Below are 16352 nucleotides of genomic sequence, written 5' to 3' on the forward strand. Positions count from 1 at the left end.
CAACCTGATGTCATGTAGCCCCTAGAAGCCTGGGGCGCGAAGGCCGCGGGGAAGCGCTTGTGCAGGCGGTAGTCCTTCTCGCTGCGGGACCTCATGCGGTCCGAGGCCCGGTCCGAGAAATCCGAGCTAGGCCAGGCTCGCCGCAAGGTTGTGCTCCGGGTCTTCTTCATGGTGGGAAAGGGCGACCCTGGTGCCCCGATAGTAGGGCCTCAGCGCCAGGGCGCAGCGCGCTGCTTCATCCGTCTACCGAGGCCACGACCCGGGAGGACTCTGCGCACATTTTTTCCCCCAGCCCCTCTTCTCGTCGGTGTCTACACCGCCGGCGGCAGGTCCGGCCCTCCCCACGCCCCCCCACACCCCCACGGAGAAGGCTCGGATTTTACACTCGTCCCACAATGCATTCCACTTCATTTGCAATCCGCCGGGCTTCCAGCTTCCAGATTCCTGAGGGGGAAGGCACGTTGGGAGGCTCGGCGGCCGGGAGGGGGCGGCCCGGGTGGGGGCGCCGAGACTTGCAGCGTGGAAGCAATGGGAGCGCAGACAATGGCCCGATTCAGCGCAGGAGTGCTTAGCCAACTGTGCGCCACAGCACAAAAGACCCAAACAAATGAGGAAGCCGAGGCCTCCGGGGGCCGACCCGGGATCGCACGCCCCGGCAGCTTGACCGGTGGGCGGCAGCCCCAACCGCACTAGGAGGCTTCAGCGCGAGGCGTGGGGATGACAGCGTCCGAGTCGCGTCCCCCTGGACCTCCCAGCCGCGAGGGCCGCAGTCCCCGGCGCCCGCTGTCTCTGCTTCTCTCTCGCAGTCCTCGGGAGGCAGTCTTCATTCCAGAGGCTCGAACGGGGGGCGCACGGGAGCACCGGGACCGCCGCTGCGACAACGCAGGAAGAGCCCCGTTGGGTGCTGGCGACCGCGGCGCGCCGTCAGGCTTCCTCCTTCCGAGGCTGGCGGGGGCGCGGGAGGGTGGGGGCGCGTGCCGACACGCGTGGGTCCCCCGCCGCAGGCATACTCTTACTCACGGGCCGCGGTGGCTGCGGAGCCCGGCGATCGGCCCCCGCGCGAGGCCATCGCGGCTCGGGGACTAGCGCGTTGCGCTCTGGCACCGCCGAAAGCGGGACGGCTACCCAGTGTCATGCTAATCTCGGGGCAGCGCGGAGGCTCGGCGTAGATCCCCGCAGCAAAGCCCCAGCGGCGACGGCGACGGCGGCGGCGGCGGCGGCGGCGCGGGGCCTGGGCCCTGCGGATGACACCGCGCGGATCGTTCCACGTCTTTCCGATGGTCCCTCCCCCTCGCTCCGAGGGCTAGCCTTCGTGGGAACGCGCTGATCTGCGGCGCCCGGCCTGGTCCACCTGCGCCCAGCCGGAGACGCGGGGCGCCGCGAACGCGCGGGGACGCCAGGCCCACGCCGACTGCCACGCGCCAACGGCCTGCGCCCTCTGCGATCCTGAGTGGAAGTCACTCCCCAATGGCCTGGTTGCGCTGGCGGGCCCGGGGCCTCTGCACCGCCGGGCCCTGCACAGCTGCTTATGGTCCAAGCACCAATCGCTGCAGGACAGCGGTGCGCGCGGAGGAGGGGGCGCGGGCCAGACGCGAGGTCACGCCGAGTTAAAGGCGCCCGGCCTGGCCGCCAGCCCCGCCACGCGCCGCCACTCCCATTCTTATCCACCACTCTCACCTCCCCATTTGGGTTGCCAAAAATGCGTTTTGAGCTCTAAACAAGGAGAATAAACTTGATTGCCTCTGGAGGTGATCTGTCATTTCCCGTTTGAGCTGGGTGGTTTTTTTTTTTTTTTTTCTTTCTTTCTTTCTTTTTTTTTTTTTTCCTTTTCTTTAATGCATCTGTGACAACGAGACGTTCCCAATCATTTTTAAAGGTGGCATTCCACGCTGATGGGTGACAAGATGCAGAGCCAGCAATAGGAAGCCTTCATGGAAACGTGTATTCAGCAGTCGGAGGGCCCTAAAGGGTTAAGATTCAGGAAGCTCTGGCAAGACATCCAGGAGGCAGAAAGGCAATGAGATCTAGAAGGGAGGCCATCATCCATCTCCAGTATGTGGCTTGGTAATACATAGCCAGAACAACCTCTCTGTGGATACCAAGGGGGTGGGGATAAAAAGCCACAAGTCGCATATAAAACCTATAACTACATCAAGCAATATTAATTACTAACTACAAACCTATTAGCTAAATGTTTAGCGACCTCCTTTTAGATTCAAGACAAGCCTTTAAAAGGTACCCTTTGCTAAAATGGCAAGGAACAGAAAGACGACTGGTTTAGAAGATCAATGTGTAAAGGGCCATAGAGGTGAATTTTTTGTTAATGTTTTCACGAATGGGCGTTACTGACATTCAGGTATCTCAAATCAACAAAACATCAGTTCTCAAGACACCAAAATGGTCACACAAATTTTTGCAGTAATTATGACTTAAGAGGGATTGTGATCATGTGACAACTTTGGTATTCATTCACTGAGCAGATTAAATAGGCAACATACCAAATATGGTCCCATGCAATGAATGGTCCAGCAGAAAAGAAATGCAGGAAGCTGAGTTAAAGCCAAAAGTTGTGCCACATTTTATAAAGATGCATTAACCTCTGTGAGGCATGCCAGTAGCTGGGGCCTAGAGCATGAAGAGCCCCTCAAAGAGTGAAGGGATTGGTGTCCAGGGCCATGGGAACAAGTGCGACGGTCCTGAAGTCTAAACCAGTCTTGGTTTCTGTTGGAAGAAATGCAAGAAGGCCAGTATGGCTGGAGTCAGAGCTGAACAGGAAAGCCGTGGGCGGTGAGGTCAGAGAGAGGGAGCGTAGATCATGCAGGGACTTGCTAGCCATGTTCAAAGTTTTATTTCCTACTCTTGATGGACTGGGGGCCACAGAAGAACTCAAAGCAAAAATACAGCCATAATTTTATAATTTCTATATAGAAGGAGTTTAGAGGGTATAATATAAGGCAGGGGCTAGTTGGTAATTACATGTAATATGTTTTTAAAAAATGATCATGTTCACACTGTGAAAGGATGAGTGGGGCTGGTATACATTTGAAGAGGAGAGCTACATCTGGTCTCAGTCGCTTGTGACAACAGACCTTGCAGGGAACTGAGAGCATCCACTGGCCAAGCAGCCACACCAGGCACCTAAGAAGCAGGCAGCAAACATGCCAGGGTTCTCAGAACCCAGATGATGCATGAAGCAGGTATGGTAGCCGCTGCCACCCACCCACCCCCACCACTGTCAGTAACTGACTCACCCACGTCAGCTAACAATGCGCAATGGTCATCCCAAGAGAACGGATGAGTGCAGCCACTGGGAAAGTCGGGTTCATCATGTCCATTCATCTGTGCTATGGGAAAGACTGCTTTGTTCATGGGACCCCGGGATTCCCCAGCCACAGCGCCTAGCCGCCAAGTCCTCCTAGAGCCATAGCGTATCCTAGTCATGAACTATCTATTTACCAAGTCAGCCCATTGTTGGGAACCCCAATATTCAATCTGAGAAATTCACAACTAAGATTTAATTGCTAGGGATTCAGTTCAGCTACAAGAATGGGGAGTTGAGTTATAAAACCACAACCCACGTAAAAAGCCAGGTGTGCGCTTGTAAACCCAGCACTTGGAGGGGCAGAGACTAGAGGATCACTGGGGCTCCCCAGTCAGCCAGTCTGTAATCCTCAAAGATACAGATCCAGGTCAGACCAGAGACATTGTCTCAAAACAAAACAAAACAAAACACCAAAAAAGCCACTGACAGCATCCGGGAACAGTGCCTAAAATGAACCTCTGGCCTCCACCTGTGCATGTACCTCCAACCCACCCACACAAACACACACATACACAAATTCACATGCACATGTAGACGCACACACACAGGCATACACAGATACCTATACATAAACACGCTGCATAGCCATACATATAACAATGGCCAAGCAAGTCCAATTTCTAAAATTAAAGTTTTAATCAAGCTTAAGACGCCTTTGCATACTTAGTTTTATGTATGAGATCATAAATACTAAGGAGATCTGTTTTGTGACTTGACTTCGATTGTGTCATTGTTTTTAGGCTCGTTAAGAAGGAAAAAGTGTAAAGTTTGACTGAGATTCTCCTCTAAAGTTTAAATCATTTAAAATTATCAGATTTGTCGCGCGTTGAGTGAATTTAAGAGGCACGGAGTGTGTGCCCCAGATGGTAGGGACGTCTCGTTCTAGTCATTGCTGCTCAGTGTTCTAACTAGGTGACTAGGAAAGGCTATTAAACACTAGGAAAGATTTGAGCTAAAGTCTTTCCCAGTCAGATATGTCAACTGATTTAAAATTTTTGAATATACAAAATATACAGTATTAAAAATAAAAGGAAAAAAAGCACTATCAACAGAAAAAAATTATCCCTTCTACAGAATGGGAGAAAAATGCAAACCATAAATCTAATAAGGGATTAGTATCTCCCAATATAGAGAGAACTGTTAAAACTCAAAGCAAAAACACCACACACACACACCAATAACACACCCCAAAAGCTTCCAAGTAGACACACAGATAGCCAGTAAGAATAAGCACAGAAGGGCTGGAGAGATGGCTCAGCTATTAAACACTAGACTCACAAACAAAAATATAACTATAATCACATAAAAATCTCCAACATCACTAACCATCAGAAAAATCCATGTATTTATCAAAATACTTATCAAAAGTATTATAAGGTATCCTTATAACATTCAGGAAGGTTGTTATCAAAAAGAGGTGGGGAGAGAAGAAAAGAAAGTCCTCCAGTGTGTAGAGACATTAGAGCCCCTATGTATGGTAGGCAAGATTGAATAACAGTATGTCAATACTTCAAAAGGTTAAAAACAGGATTAAATAGGATCCAGTAATACACATCTGAATACGTGCCCAAATGAACTGAATGCAAGGTATGAGAGAGAGATGTGCAAGCAATGTTCAGACAGCTTTATTCATCGACGTCAGATTGTGAAAGCAGCTGGTTTTCCATCACTGCATAACCAGGATGTAGCTAGTCCATACACAGTGGAATATTACGCAGCCTCCAAAAGCAAGGGCACTTTAATATCTGCTGCAACCCAGACAGATCTTGAGGACACCATGCTAAATGATATGTCAGTCACCACAAGACAAATACAGTCTCCCACTTACATGGAGTAGTACAATCAAGATCCCAAGAGTGGATAGAAGAAGAGTGGCTTCTGATGCTGAGGGGGCAGAGCGAGGGGGCTGCTGGGTAATGGACAGAGGGTTTCAGCTTTATAAGAGCAAGGTGCTCATGGAGAGTGGTAATGAGTACTAACTTTCTAATGCACTCCACCTTGCCGGGCACCTTACAGTAACTGAGATGGAACTTCTATATTATGTGTATCCATAATAAATATGTATTATAATAAATAAATTAATTAATAAATTAGTATTATAAACCATAATAATAATGTTATAATACTAAGGGTGCTTGGAAAAGCCACAGGGAGTCATAAAAAATTATGTCTACCTAAAACTACATTTAACATGTATAAACATATATGGGTATGTAACATGTATGTGTGTGTGAGTGTGTGTGTGTGTGTGTGTGTGAGAGAGAGAGAGAGAGAGAGAGAGAGAGAGAGAGAGAGAGAGAGAGAGAGAGAGAGCGCAAGAGCACAATGGGATGAAAATCATGCCTGGTACTGCAGACTTAACTAAATTCTCATGACAGATGAGGCCAGAGAACCTAGAGAAGAACATACGACAGCCACAGCCCTAAACCAGTGTAACCTCTAACTGCATTCTAAACTGTTATCTCTATGCCCACAAGAGTATGTAAAATGGCATCCTTTATCAAAGAAACCTGTCATGGCAGCAGATGGAGCTATTAGAGAAAACCATGGCTGGTCAAAATGCAGAGAACAAACATCTGATCATAGGGTGCACAGCCCCAGAAGAGACCATCTCAGGAGAGAAGAGGACCAGGAGCTCTTCTGAAAGATCTACGTCTTACAGAAGGCTTAGGAAACGGAGTGAAATCGTAGCAACAGTGTTGTCCAAACAAGAACTGAATAATGACAACACTCCTGACATCAGCCCAACATGGATGGCGGAAGCCTCACAAAGCCCCACCCCTAAAGGAAGAGCTAATATCGGATAGATAATATCCGACGAGAGAGGAAGAACACCAGCCCTCCCCAGGGAGGAACTCCCTAATTAGCTATCCAAATCCAAGGGGTCGGCCCCAAAACCATGTACAGAAAAGCAGCACTAAATAGGCTCAGCGGTTGTATTTATATGTTTACTAATTTATATAAATATATGGAATGATAATGATTAACAAAAAAGATGTCAGAAATTTGAGAGGAGGAAGACACAGAAAGTACTGGAGGGAAAGGTGCATTGTATGAAATGTAATACATTTAATAATAATAATAATAATACTTTTTAATTAAATGTACCAAATTTGAAGGTACAAACCAAATTAAGAAAGTATATTTACCTATGCCCCTACATGGGCCTAACTATTCAGTAAAGGAAATTTAGATTTCAGTTTAACTTTATCACTTACACCCATACCATTTCTCTTTCAATGTCATTACAAACGTATTAACCAAATGCGATACTGAAAAACCAAAAAGCACCAGCCAGCTTAGAGAAGCAGGCAGTGCAACAGACTCATAAAAACCAAAACCGGCTTTTATTTAACTTTAATACATTGTTACTTAATACACTATTTTTAAAAACTGAATTAAGTCCAAATCTTCATTACTAGATTTCATTTTTTTTAATGGCCCAAATCAAACTTTTCTCCACACTTGGTCAAATTCTACTTGAAAATTTGCATATGAGGCTACAGGTGACTTCTGCAGGTCCAATCAGGTTCTTGTCAAGATTTCAGACAGATAAAAGAAGGGTGCTTTGTCCTATAAATGACCTCTGACCTGAGTGGAAGCAGTTCTCTGTGTGCCAAGGCTTCACTTCTGGTCAAGCTCTTGCCTTCTTTAGGAATTGTAGATATGTAACTATTTGGGGTGCAAGATGAAGCCTCCACATTGCCTGTGTGATGTGTCTTAGGGTTTCCATTGCTGTGAAGACACCATGACCAAGATAAGTCTGATAGAGGAAACCATTTAATTGGGGCTGCCTTACAGTTTCAGAGGTTTAGACCATTATCATCATGGCAGAAAGCATGGCAGAGCACAGGCAGACACAGCACGGGATAAGGAGCTGAGAGTTCTCTATCTTGATCTGCAGGCAGCAAAAGGAAACTGCTTGATCATGTGAGACCTCAAAGCCTACCTACACAGTGACACGCTTCCTCCAACAAGGCCACACCTATTCAACAAAGACACACCTCCTAATTGTGCCACTCCTTATTGGCCAAGCATTCCAAACATGAGTCTATGGGGGGCATAACTATTCACACCACAACATGATGGGAGAAGAAGGTCGCCCCACCACAAGCTTCAGAGGAGTCATAGATTTCCATGTAGCAGCCTAGAAAATAACAAAACAGAGAGGGCTGGTGAGCAAGGTGGCAATGTAGCAGCTCCAGCCTGAGCTGGATAAACGGCACAACAAGCATCCAGCATTGTGCAAACTCATAGCAAGGTGAGCCCCAACACAGGGCACAGAAGCCGAGCCAGGAGTCAACCCAGAAACTATATCCATTCAAAGGCCACTCAACGGCTTTGGAAACATCATGTGGATCTCAATTTATGAGTGAGACAAGCTCATCCCAGATCCCCACTGCTGGGTTATCTCCAGGACCCCTGTGGTCGATTCTTGAGCACTGGGTTCACTGCGCTGGCCAACCGGTAAGCCAGGCTCCAGCCCTTTGAGTCTAGCATCTTCCTCTTCGGAGAGTGACCAAGTGTTCCATAAGCTGAATGAGGACTTCAGGAAGTGTGTGCATATATCAAATACAGATATGGTAACAGATAGATTCTTTGCCCAGTTCAGAGGGAAGACCTGGGAACTGCTGAAAGATTAGATGTTGCTTTTCTGTCTTAAAATTACCAAATGAAAGAAGAAGAGGAGGAGGAGAGACAGGGAACTGTGGTCACCTGGTGGCACTGAGGTGGTACTAGCCACGTCGCCCACTTGCAGGCTGAGGCCACCTCACTGAGGTCATCCCCACTGGTGAGAACCCACAGCCATTGATTCTTTAGCCAGGATGGACCTCACTGTTTGGAGGAAGGAAGGAGGGTTTGTGACTTTGGGGAAATGAGGCTAGCCTGCTATCTCTTCCTAGCTTCTAAAACACAGGAAGACCCTGTTGTACAATAGTATGCCTTCCCACACGATAGCCTTCAACTGGTTGGAGGTAGACTGAGTATCCCCTAAAGGAGCAGGGTCAGCGGACATGTGTTCAAAAGATGCAACCCAGCCAGATGGCTACAGACAAGACTCGGGGATGCTGGGATGATGGCAACCTGTGGTGGTAGGCTGCCAGGTGTATAAACTTCCTCACAAAAATGATGAACTTCACAGACAAAGGGAATGTCCTATAGTATCTGGCACGAAAGCCATACCTCCTAACTGCCATTGGAGGCAGAACCGCTGAGCCATTCTAGGGAGGACAGCCTAGAGGACAAGATGGCCCGACTGAGAAGACAGATTTAAGTTTGAACTTGAATTCTAGCAGAAACAGGGTGAAGAGGAGAAGCAGGAAGCATTATCAAGACAGAGAGTTGCAAGTGTTGGTGGGAGAGGAGGGGAGACAGATAGAGGCCACAGGGTGAGTGAGAGACATCACCAGTCTTTATGGGCTCCTGTCTTCACACACACACACACACACACACAGAGAGAGAGAGAGAGAGAGAGAGAGACAGAGAGAGAGAGAGACAGAGACAGAGAGAGAGAGAGAGACAGAGACAGAGAGAGAGAGAGAGAGAGAGAAGGGGGCATAGGCAGACAGACAGACAGACCAGGAGTCATTTGAATTTGAAACCCACTCTTTCCTTGAACCTTGAAGTGCTCATTACTATGAGACTCCTGCCTGGTTCTTTCTCACCCCTTTTTGCCATTAGGTAATGTCAAACACATATAATATATTCCCCCCCCCGTTAATATAAATAAGCATCTCTTAATTGCCTACTCCACTCACGACTTCAGTTCCTTACATTTCTTGTTGGCCAGTGTTGTCCACTTCTTCCTTGTTGGCTTGTCCCCACTGTTCCATTACCATTCTTCCCTGGCTCTCTGGCTCCGTGGTGTCACCTCTTGATGTAGTAACACAGGTTGGTCTCCAAATTTTGTTCCACTCCCTTCTGTATAGTCACAAATTCACTTGCGGAGCTCAACAACATCCCCAGCTTTCTATTAACCTCCATAAGTGAATGTTTTCTTTTTCTTTTTCTTTTTTTCTGGCCCTGCTCACTCCAGCCCCACTCGCTCCAGTCATATTTGTTTCATATATGTGGGGACACTTTCACTGTCTTCAGACACAGCAGGAAAGGGCATTGGATGCCCATTACAGATGGTTGTGAGTCACCATGTGGTTGCTGGGATTTGAATTCAGGATCTCTGGAAGAGCGGTCAGTGCTCTAAACTGCTGAGCCATCTCTCCAGCCCAAGTGAACGTTTTCTAAAGTATTCCTTAGCATCCCCGTCCTTCCTCCCCTCCCTACAAATGCTGGTATCCTACTATCAGTAACCAGCTCACAGTACTCACTACACAAAATTCACCACTCTCGTCCTTACACCTCCAATTTCTCAGGTCATTTTTGTTTCCTGTAAGTGTGTTGTGTGCATGTGTGCTGCCTGCAAACGTGTGTGTGCTGCCTGTGCCCATACGTGTGCAGGTGAGCAGAGACCAGAGGTAGGATAGGGCATCTTCACCGTATGACCTTGAAACAGAGTCTCTCACTGAGCCTGGAGCTAGGCCTGCTAGCCAGCCAGCCCCAGTGATCCTCCTGCCTCCACACCCCATATTGCTGGGGTAATAGGTGTTTGCGCCACCAGTCCCTGCTTTAAATGAGAGCAGGGATATTGGAACATAGGTACCACACTTGTAGCAAATGTTCTTACTAAACCATCTCTCCAGCCCTATCTCTGCAGTCTCGATGAATACCTCCAAGCCCAGTGACCATATGCTTGCCATTGTCAACCGAGACAGGAAGCAGGAAGGCTGTCTCCATTTCTCCTCTCTCTGAAGACTACTGACTGTTCTCTCCCTCACCTAGACACTGCCCGTAACTCCACTGGGTCACTAGATTCTGTGCTTCTACTACTGTCTTATACCCTGGAGGTTCGAGTCAAGTCTCTCTCTAGGGAAGGCCAAGGCAGTTCACAAACTGAAAATCAGCTCACTTGCAAAAATATAACCCATTCAATAAAATAACACAATGTTGCAAAATCTAAAAGTTGAAACAAAATATATGAGAGGTGGACATGGTGATACACACCTATAATCCCAGAACTGAGGCATGGGAAAGATAAGCCTACCAAGGTCACGTGCATGTGCCCGTGTGTGTGTGTGTGTGTGTGTGTGTGTGTGTGTGTGTGTGTGTGTGTGTGTGTGTGTGTGTGTGCATGCACGCACGCACACACAGTGGTGGGGGTTGGGGGGCAAACTTCAGGTAATCACATGCCTAACTGATTTGTTAGAAGAGCTTCCAAACTGAACTTTTTAATTTGAAAATCAAACCTGAGAATCAGTAACTTGGTTCAATATTAAAATAATAGTTTAAAGTCAGCATTGGACTGAATAGCAAAATAATTAGATAATTCGGTCTGTATATTAACTAGCATGGAACAGCCCCAATTCACTAGTGAATGCAGTCTGAGATAATGGAAAATATCGAATCATCTTCTCTGGCAAGGTTAGGCAGTAATAGTGAAAGTACTTAGTTTTGTTCAGTGAACTTTGTTACTAGAAGTTATTCCGCATAGGGCAAATACACTCTTCTTTGGGGAAATAAACCTGGGGGTTGTATCAATCTTACAAAATGCTCTTCAGCATTATTAACATATATTTTCACTGCCAACAAGATGGCTCAGCAGGTAAAGGACCTTGCCCACCAAGCAAGTCTAAGGACATGAGTTCAATTCCTGACAAAGGAAGAACTGAGTCCCAAGAGTTTTCTTCTCAATAGCAAATGCATGCAGTACAGCGGTACGATTCCCCTTGTGTCCTGCTCACACACAATAAATAAATGTTTTTTTTTAATTTCCAGTGAAAACTAAAGAGTCCTTGACTCTCTTTACTCAAAGACACCAGCTAAACAAAATCCATTGTATGCCCTGTGAGCCCAAGTGTAGTTGAGTCGCTTTTATTTCTTCCAATGTGTGTGTATGTGCAGATATACATGGATGGCTGGGTGCGTGTGTGTGTGTGTGTATACATACATATTTAGGCATTATTCTCCAGGAGCCTCACTTTTAACAAAGGGCCTCTCTCACTGGACCCAGATGTTCAAAGATAAGGCTAGGGAGGCTGGCCACAGATCCTCAAGAGCTCCTTACCAGTAGTAGAATTTCAACCTACCACTACTCCCATTTCTTTTTCTCCTTGAGTACAGAGGCTCAAACTTGCACAGCAAGCATGCCATTGGCTAAGCCATCTTCCCTGCCCCATGAATCACCTTTTAAAAATCTGTCTTGTTTTGAAATATTGTTTTTGTATATTAGCTCGCACGGCAGCCACATCTGTGTATTTGAAGAAGCAAAAGTAGCCATAATTTAATCTTTTTACAAAGCCTGAAGCAACCCAGGACCCTCCCACAGAGAACAGGGTTTCACTAGAGCCATAGTCCTCAAAGTGGGTAGCAACCCCTTTGTGGGATGAGGGGCAAACAACCTTTCCACAGGGGTCACCTAAGACCATCCAGTCTATCAGGTATTTGTATTACCATTCATAACAGTGATGAAATTACAGTTATGAACTATCAACAAAAGTAATTTTATGTTTGGGGGTCACCACAACATGAAGAACTTATTAAAGGGTCAACGTGTTAGGAAGGTGGAGAACCACTGCTCTAGAGAGACCCAAAGTTTGCCTGGGACTCAAATGGCCAATCTCATGTCCTCCCACATGAAGTCTAAACTTGAGAATGAGACAGGTTGAAGCAGAAGTCATAGGCTGATGTCCGTAGAGGAGGAAGAAATTCAGTTACCTGATATACATGACTGACAAGTTTAAAAATCCTTCCCCCCCCCCCTTTTCCACAGACATCTCTGGCTTCTGCTGTGGAAATCACAGCGATTAGCATTTGTTTCTCCTGCCAAGTGCTGAGAAGCAGAGCAAGACTTTCTCCACAGCCTCTTCACGTGTTTCCTCTGGCTCCTCACTCACCCGACCTGCAAAGACAAGCTGAGACCCCTGGGGTCCTGTAAGTCTCTTGGGTTATCATGACTGACACTGACATTGATATATTTAAAAATAAAAAATGAGCACTGTGTAACTCTCACCATTTCGTTTTTTAAAAATGCATACTTCATATTTATGTTCGGCAAATCCTTGACATATTTTGCTAGAACACAACCAGGGGATTTTTGTGGCATAGAAAATACACTCACGGCCACTTCCCTCTCTCATTAAAAAAATCATGACGGGACTGGTGAGATGGCTCGGCAGGTGAGGGAGCCTGCCAACCTGAGTTGGAGCCCTAGAACTCAGGTGGCAGAGGGAGAAACTGACTTCCGAGAGTTGACCTCTGAACTTCACTTTTGTCACATGACACATGAGCAACACACACACAGGCACACACGCACACACACACAAATAGAGCTATCAATCCAGAAGTAAATACTGGCAAGTCAATAATAGGAAATGAACCACTAAAGTACAAGAAAACAGTCAGACAGATACTCCCCAACTGTGTAGTGCACGCTGCCACCAGACGCCCCTAAGCAGCAACTCTTGCAGTTCCCATTCCTGAGACTTTATGTTCTTTACTTAAAAGATCACTTTAAGCACAGGTTTCCACATGTTTGTTCTCCTGAGATCCCAGGGCAACATCACCCTGGGCTCCTATCACTATGGATACAAAACACAAAATACGTCTGTCCTCCAACACCACTTCCTGTCTCTGGTTGTCTTGAAGCCAGAAGAAGACATTGGTATCCTGGCCTATCACCATTCTGCCTTATTCCCTTGGGACAGGGTCTCTTCACTGAACCTGATCTTTACATCTTTTGGTTAGACTGGCTGGTTAGCAAAGTCCAAAATTCTTCCTCTTTACGAAACACACGCTCGCACGCGCGCGCGCGCGCGCGCGCACACACACACACACACACACACACACACACACACACACACACTAGAATTGGAGGTATAGACGCATGTAGCCACACCTAACACTTTACACTATGAACCCAAACTCAACTCCTGATGCTCCGCACGGCAAGTACCTCAACTCCCAAACATTGTACTTTAGGAGAAAATCAAGAACCCTTTATGGTCATCCCAGGGAGACGATAAACCCTTTTGAGAGATAGAACAGCCTAGCTGGACAAAGCAGCAAGGGCAGGCGTTACATCTCTAAGGCTCAGAGACACTAAGCAACTGGTCCAGAGATGGAAGAACTAGAATACCTTTCTGAGGATCCCTATCCAGGATTTTTCTCCGCCCTGCCCCCACCGCCTCTGCAATACCTAATATGAGCTGTTACTATGTTACAAACCTTAGTTTCAGTTGACTTCCTCCCAGTGTTGAAGCGATCTTATGAATAAGTACTTATGAGTACACACAGAGGAACGCTAGGATACAGATTTACTCAGATCCCTCCAACAAACCACCCCACCCCCACCCCCACCCTCACCCCAGCTTCCCTCCAGCCCCCACACACTTCCACAGATGGGGAAGGAGGAGTTGGGCATGAGTGTTTCCTTCAGACTAGTCAATCTTGAGCATTTTCTTTTCTCATTCGGTTTGTAGGTCAGCACAGAGCTCCTTCCCCAAGCAACAGAAGCCCAAACTGCCACGCTCCCGGATTGGGAAAGACGGACCATCTCTCCGACAGGTAGCTTCCAAGGGAGTAAGGAAGTATTTTATGGGGACAATTTAAAAGAGGCAAAGTTCCAATACTTCCTGTCTAATCCAATTTCACTCACGGCGTTTATGTTTTTGTTTGTTGGCTTGTTTTTAGAACTCCAGGTATTTACATTTTAAAGAATCAATTGTGTAAGAATTCCTAAGGCTTGGGGTTGCTCAGCAGTAAGAATGCAATACCAAAGACATGAGATCGTATCCCCGACACCCATGTAAAATCCTGGCATGGCTGCTAACCTCAGCACTGCACTGTGGGGGACACAGACAAGAGGCTCACTAGGACTTGCTGACTGTCAGCCTGGGTGAAAAACAGCTTACTCCTATTCTCCTATTATCAATAACATCCATGGAGATCACTTGAACAGCTTGTTTGAAACTTCTCCCCCACGTTTAACAGCTTAAGTATATTAAGCTTCTGAAGTCATATGATATAAGGAAGGTGTAGCAGAACTTAGATTCTCTAATGTTTATGCACAGAAGGTTACTAGTGAATAACGGTCTGCAGGATATTTTGTCAAGTGTCCTATTACTGCATATTACTCAACCAGGATAAGTAAATATATTTATTTATTTGTGTGTGTCTGTATACCTGCACACACATGTCACAGCCTGCCTGTGGAAGTCGCAGGGCAAATGGGGAGGAGTCGGTTTACTCCTTCCGACATGTGAGTCGTAGGATCAACTCAGGTTGCCGGGTCTGGCAGTAAGCACTTTCACATGCCTGCCCCTGACCATGAATGAGAATGAAGTCTGATCTCCCGATCCCACCTTGAGAACACCAAGAATAATGGTGAATACTACCGCGTGGTAAGCCTACCACTAAGAGTGTAGGACGAGGCAGAAGCTGGGGGATCTGCAGACTTCTTGAGCAGCTGGCCAAATAGGTGAGTTCCAAGAGACCTTATAGTCACAAAACAAGGAGGGTGGCCTTTGACCAATGGCACCCAAGGTTGGCCTCTGACCTCCACAAACAAGTGTGCATATAGACACATATGTAGACAGACAGACAGACACACACACACACACACATTGTGGAGTGGGAAGAGACAGGAGTTCAAAAACACATCTTCTGTAAGATAAATACGTACATTTAAGTTTTGGACATAAAAAATTTACCAATAGGATCAGGGGTGTGTGTGTGTGTGTGTGTGTGTGTGTGTGTGTGTGTGTGTGTGTGTGTGTGTGTGTTTGGTATGGGGCATAACTGTCTGCTTTCTGTCACGCCTAAGTAGGTCTCTCTTGTCTTCCTAGCTCCCCTAGGGAACCAGGCAGTCCAGGTGCAAAGAGGCCACCACCACCTCCCAGTCCTCCAAGCTGCAGGCTCTCTGCTTGAGCAGAAGAGCAGAAGAGAGGGGCAAGTCAGAACAGTCCTCACGTAAAGGTGCCTCAGCACGCAAACCCAATTAGATCTACAACCTATACCTCGATTCAGCCTGCAAGCAGGGATCCATGTGGTCACACTCTGCCATCAAAACAATGCCTACAGGCGTTGGCCTCATTGGTGAGAAAACGGGAGGCCATGGCAGAAATGAGATAGGGCCCAATGCAAATGAGAAGCCACTAGAACAGTGGTTCTCAACATTTGGGAGTCGCATATCAGATATCCTGCATATCAGATATTTATATTACCATCCATAACTGTAGCAAAATTACAGTTATGAAGTAGTAATGAGACAATTTCATGTTTGGGAGGTGACCACGACATGAGAAACTATTGAAATGTTGAAGAATTAGGAAGGTTGAGAACCCCTGCTCCAGAAAGAGACAGACAGCAATCAAGGAAACAGAAAGTTGAACCCAGACATTTAATGGGGCGCAATTTTGTTCCAAAAGAATCTCAGAGACTAATTACCAAATGATGTTTGATCTGGCTTCCTGACTCCACAAAGTCTTTGTTCACACATCTCTAGCTCCCGGCAGGCAAGCTTCCCATAGAGTTTTTTTTTTTTCCAAGAGTCATGATACATTTTTAAACTTAAACTATTTGAATTATCGTAATAGGGGAATCCCTCATGGTGGGTTCTGACAAATCAATATATTCCTGCAACACTTGAGAAGTAGAGGCAGGAGGACACAAGGTCAAGGCCAGCCTTGAACTATGGAAGACGGTCCGTCTCAAAAATAAACAAACATAAATAACAACTTAGATCCTGAAACGATCCAAACATAACTGCCTAGCGTGAGAAGTCCAAGTCTGTGTGGGTTAGAACATTCTTTCCTTGTAGTATTAGTACATCTTATCACCCCACACCAACCTCAGCAGCTAAAATGGGAAAGTTTAATAGAAAGTAACTTGACATGTTTGTCAAAGTCTACTTGACTGAGGTTGTAGAAAGTCAGGGCTAAGAGCTTCAGGCTTCCCAGAAGTAGCTCAGAGGCCTCAG

The 16352-nt window shown here is 46.6% G+C and overlaps 1 protein-coding gene across 8 annotated transcripts in view; it reads right to left on the bottom strand.

The window, feature by feature from the left end:
- The window catches only part of Stox2 (storkhead box 2), a 233800-nt gene that overhangs the window by 107828 nt on the left and 109620 nt on the right, over positions 1-16352 (bottom strand). For 3 of the 8 annotated variants that reach the window (NM_001114311.1, NM_001286376.1, NM_001363119.1), the window contains exon 1: positions 5-1527. The exons of 4 other annotated variants lie outside the window; for them this stretch is intronic. In NM_001114311.1, the coding sequence (NP_001107783.1) occupies positions 5-170 (166 nt within the window). In that variant the 5' untranslated portion in view covers positions 171-1527. Of the gene's footprint in view, positions 1-4; positions 5420-16352 lie in introns of those variants that run through there. One more of the 8 variants, XM_030243768.1, reaches the window with a different exon arrangement.

This window comes from Mus musculus, chromosome 8, assembly GCF_000001635.26.
Source record: "Mus musculus strain C57BL/6J chromosome 8, GRCm38.p6 C57BL/6J".
Taxonomy (NCBI): Eukaryota; Metazoa; Chordata; class Mammalia; order Rodentia; family Muridae; genus Mus; species Mus musculus.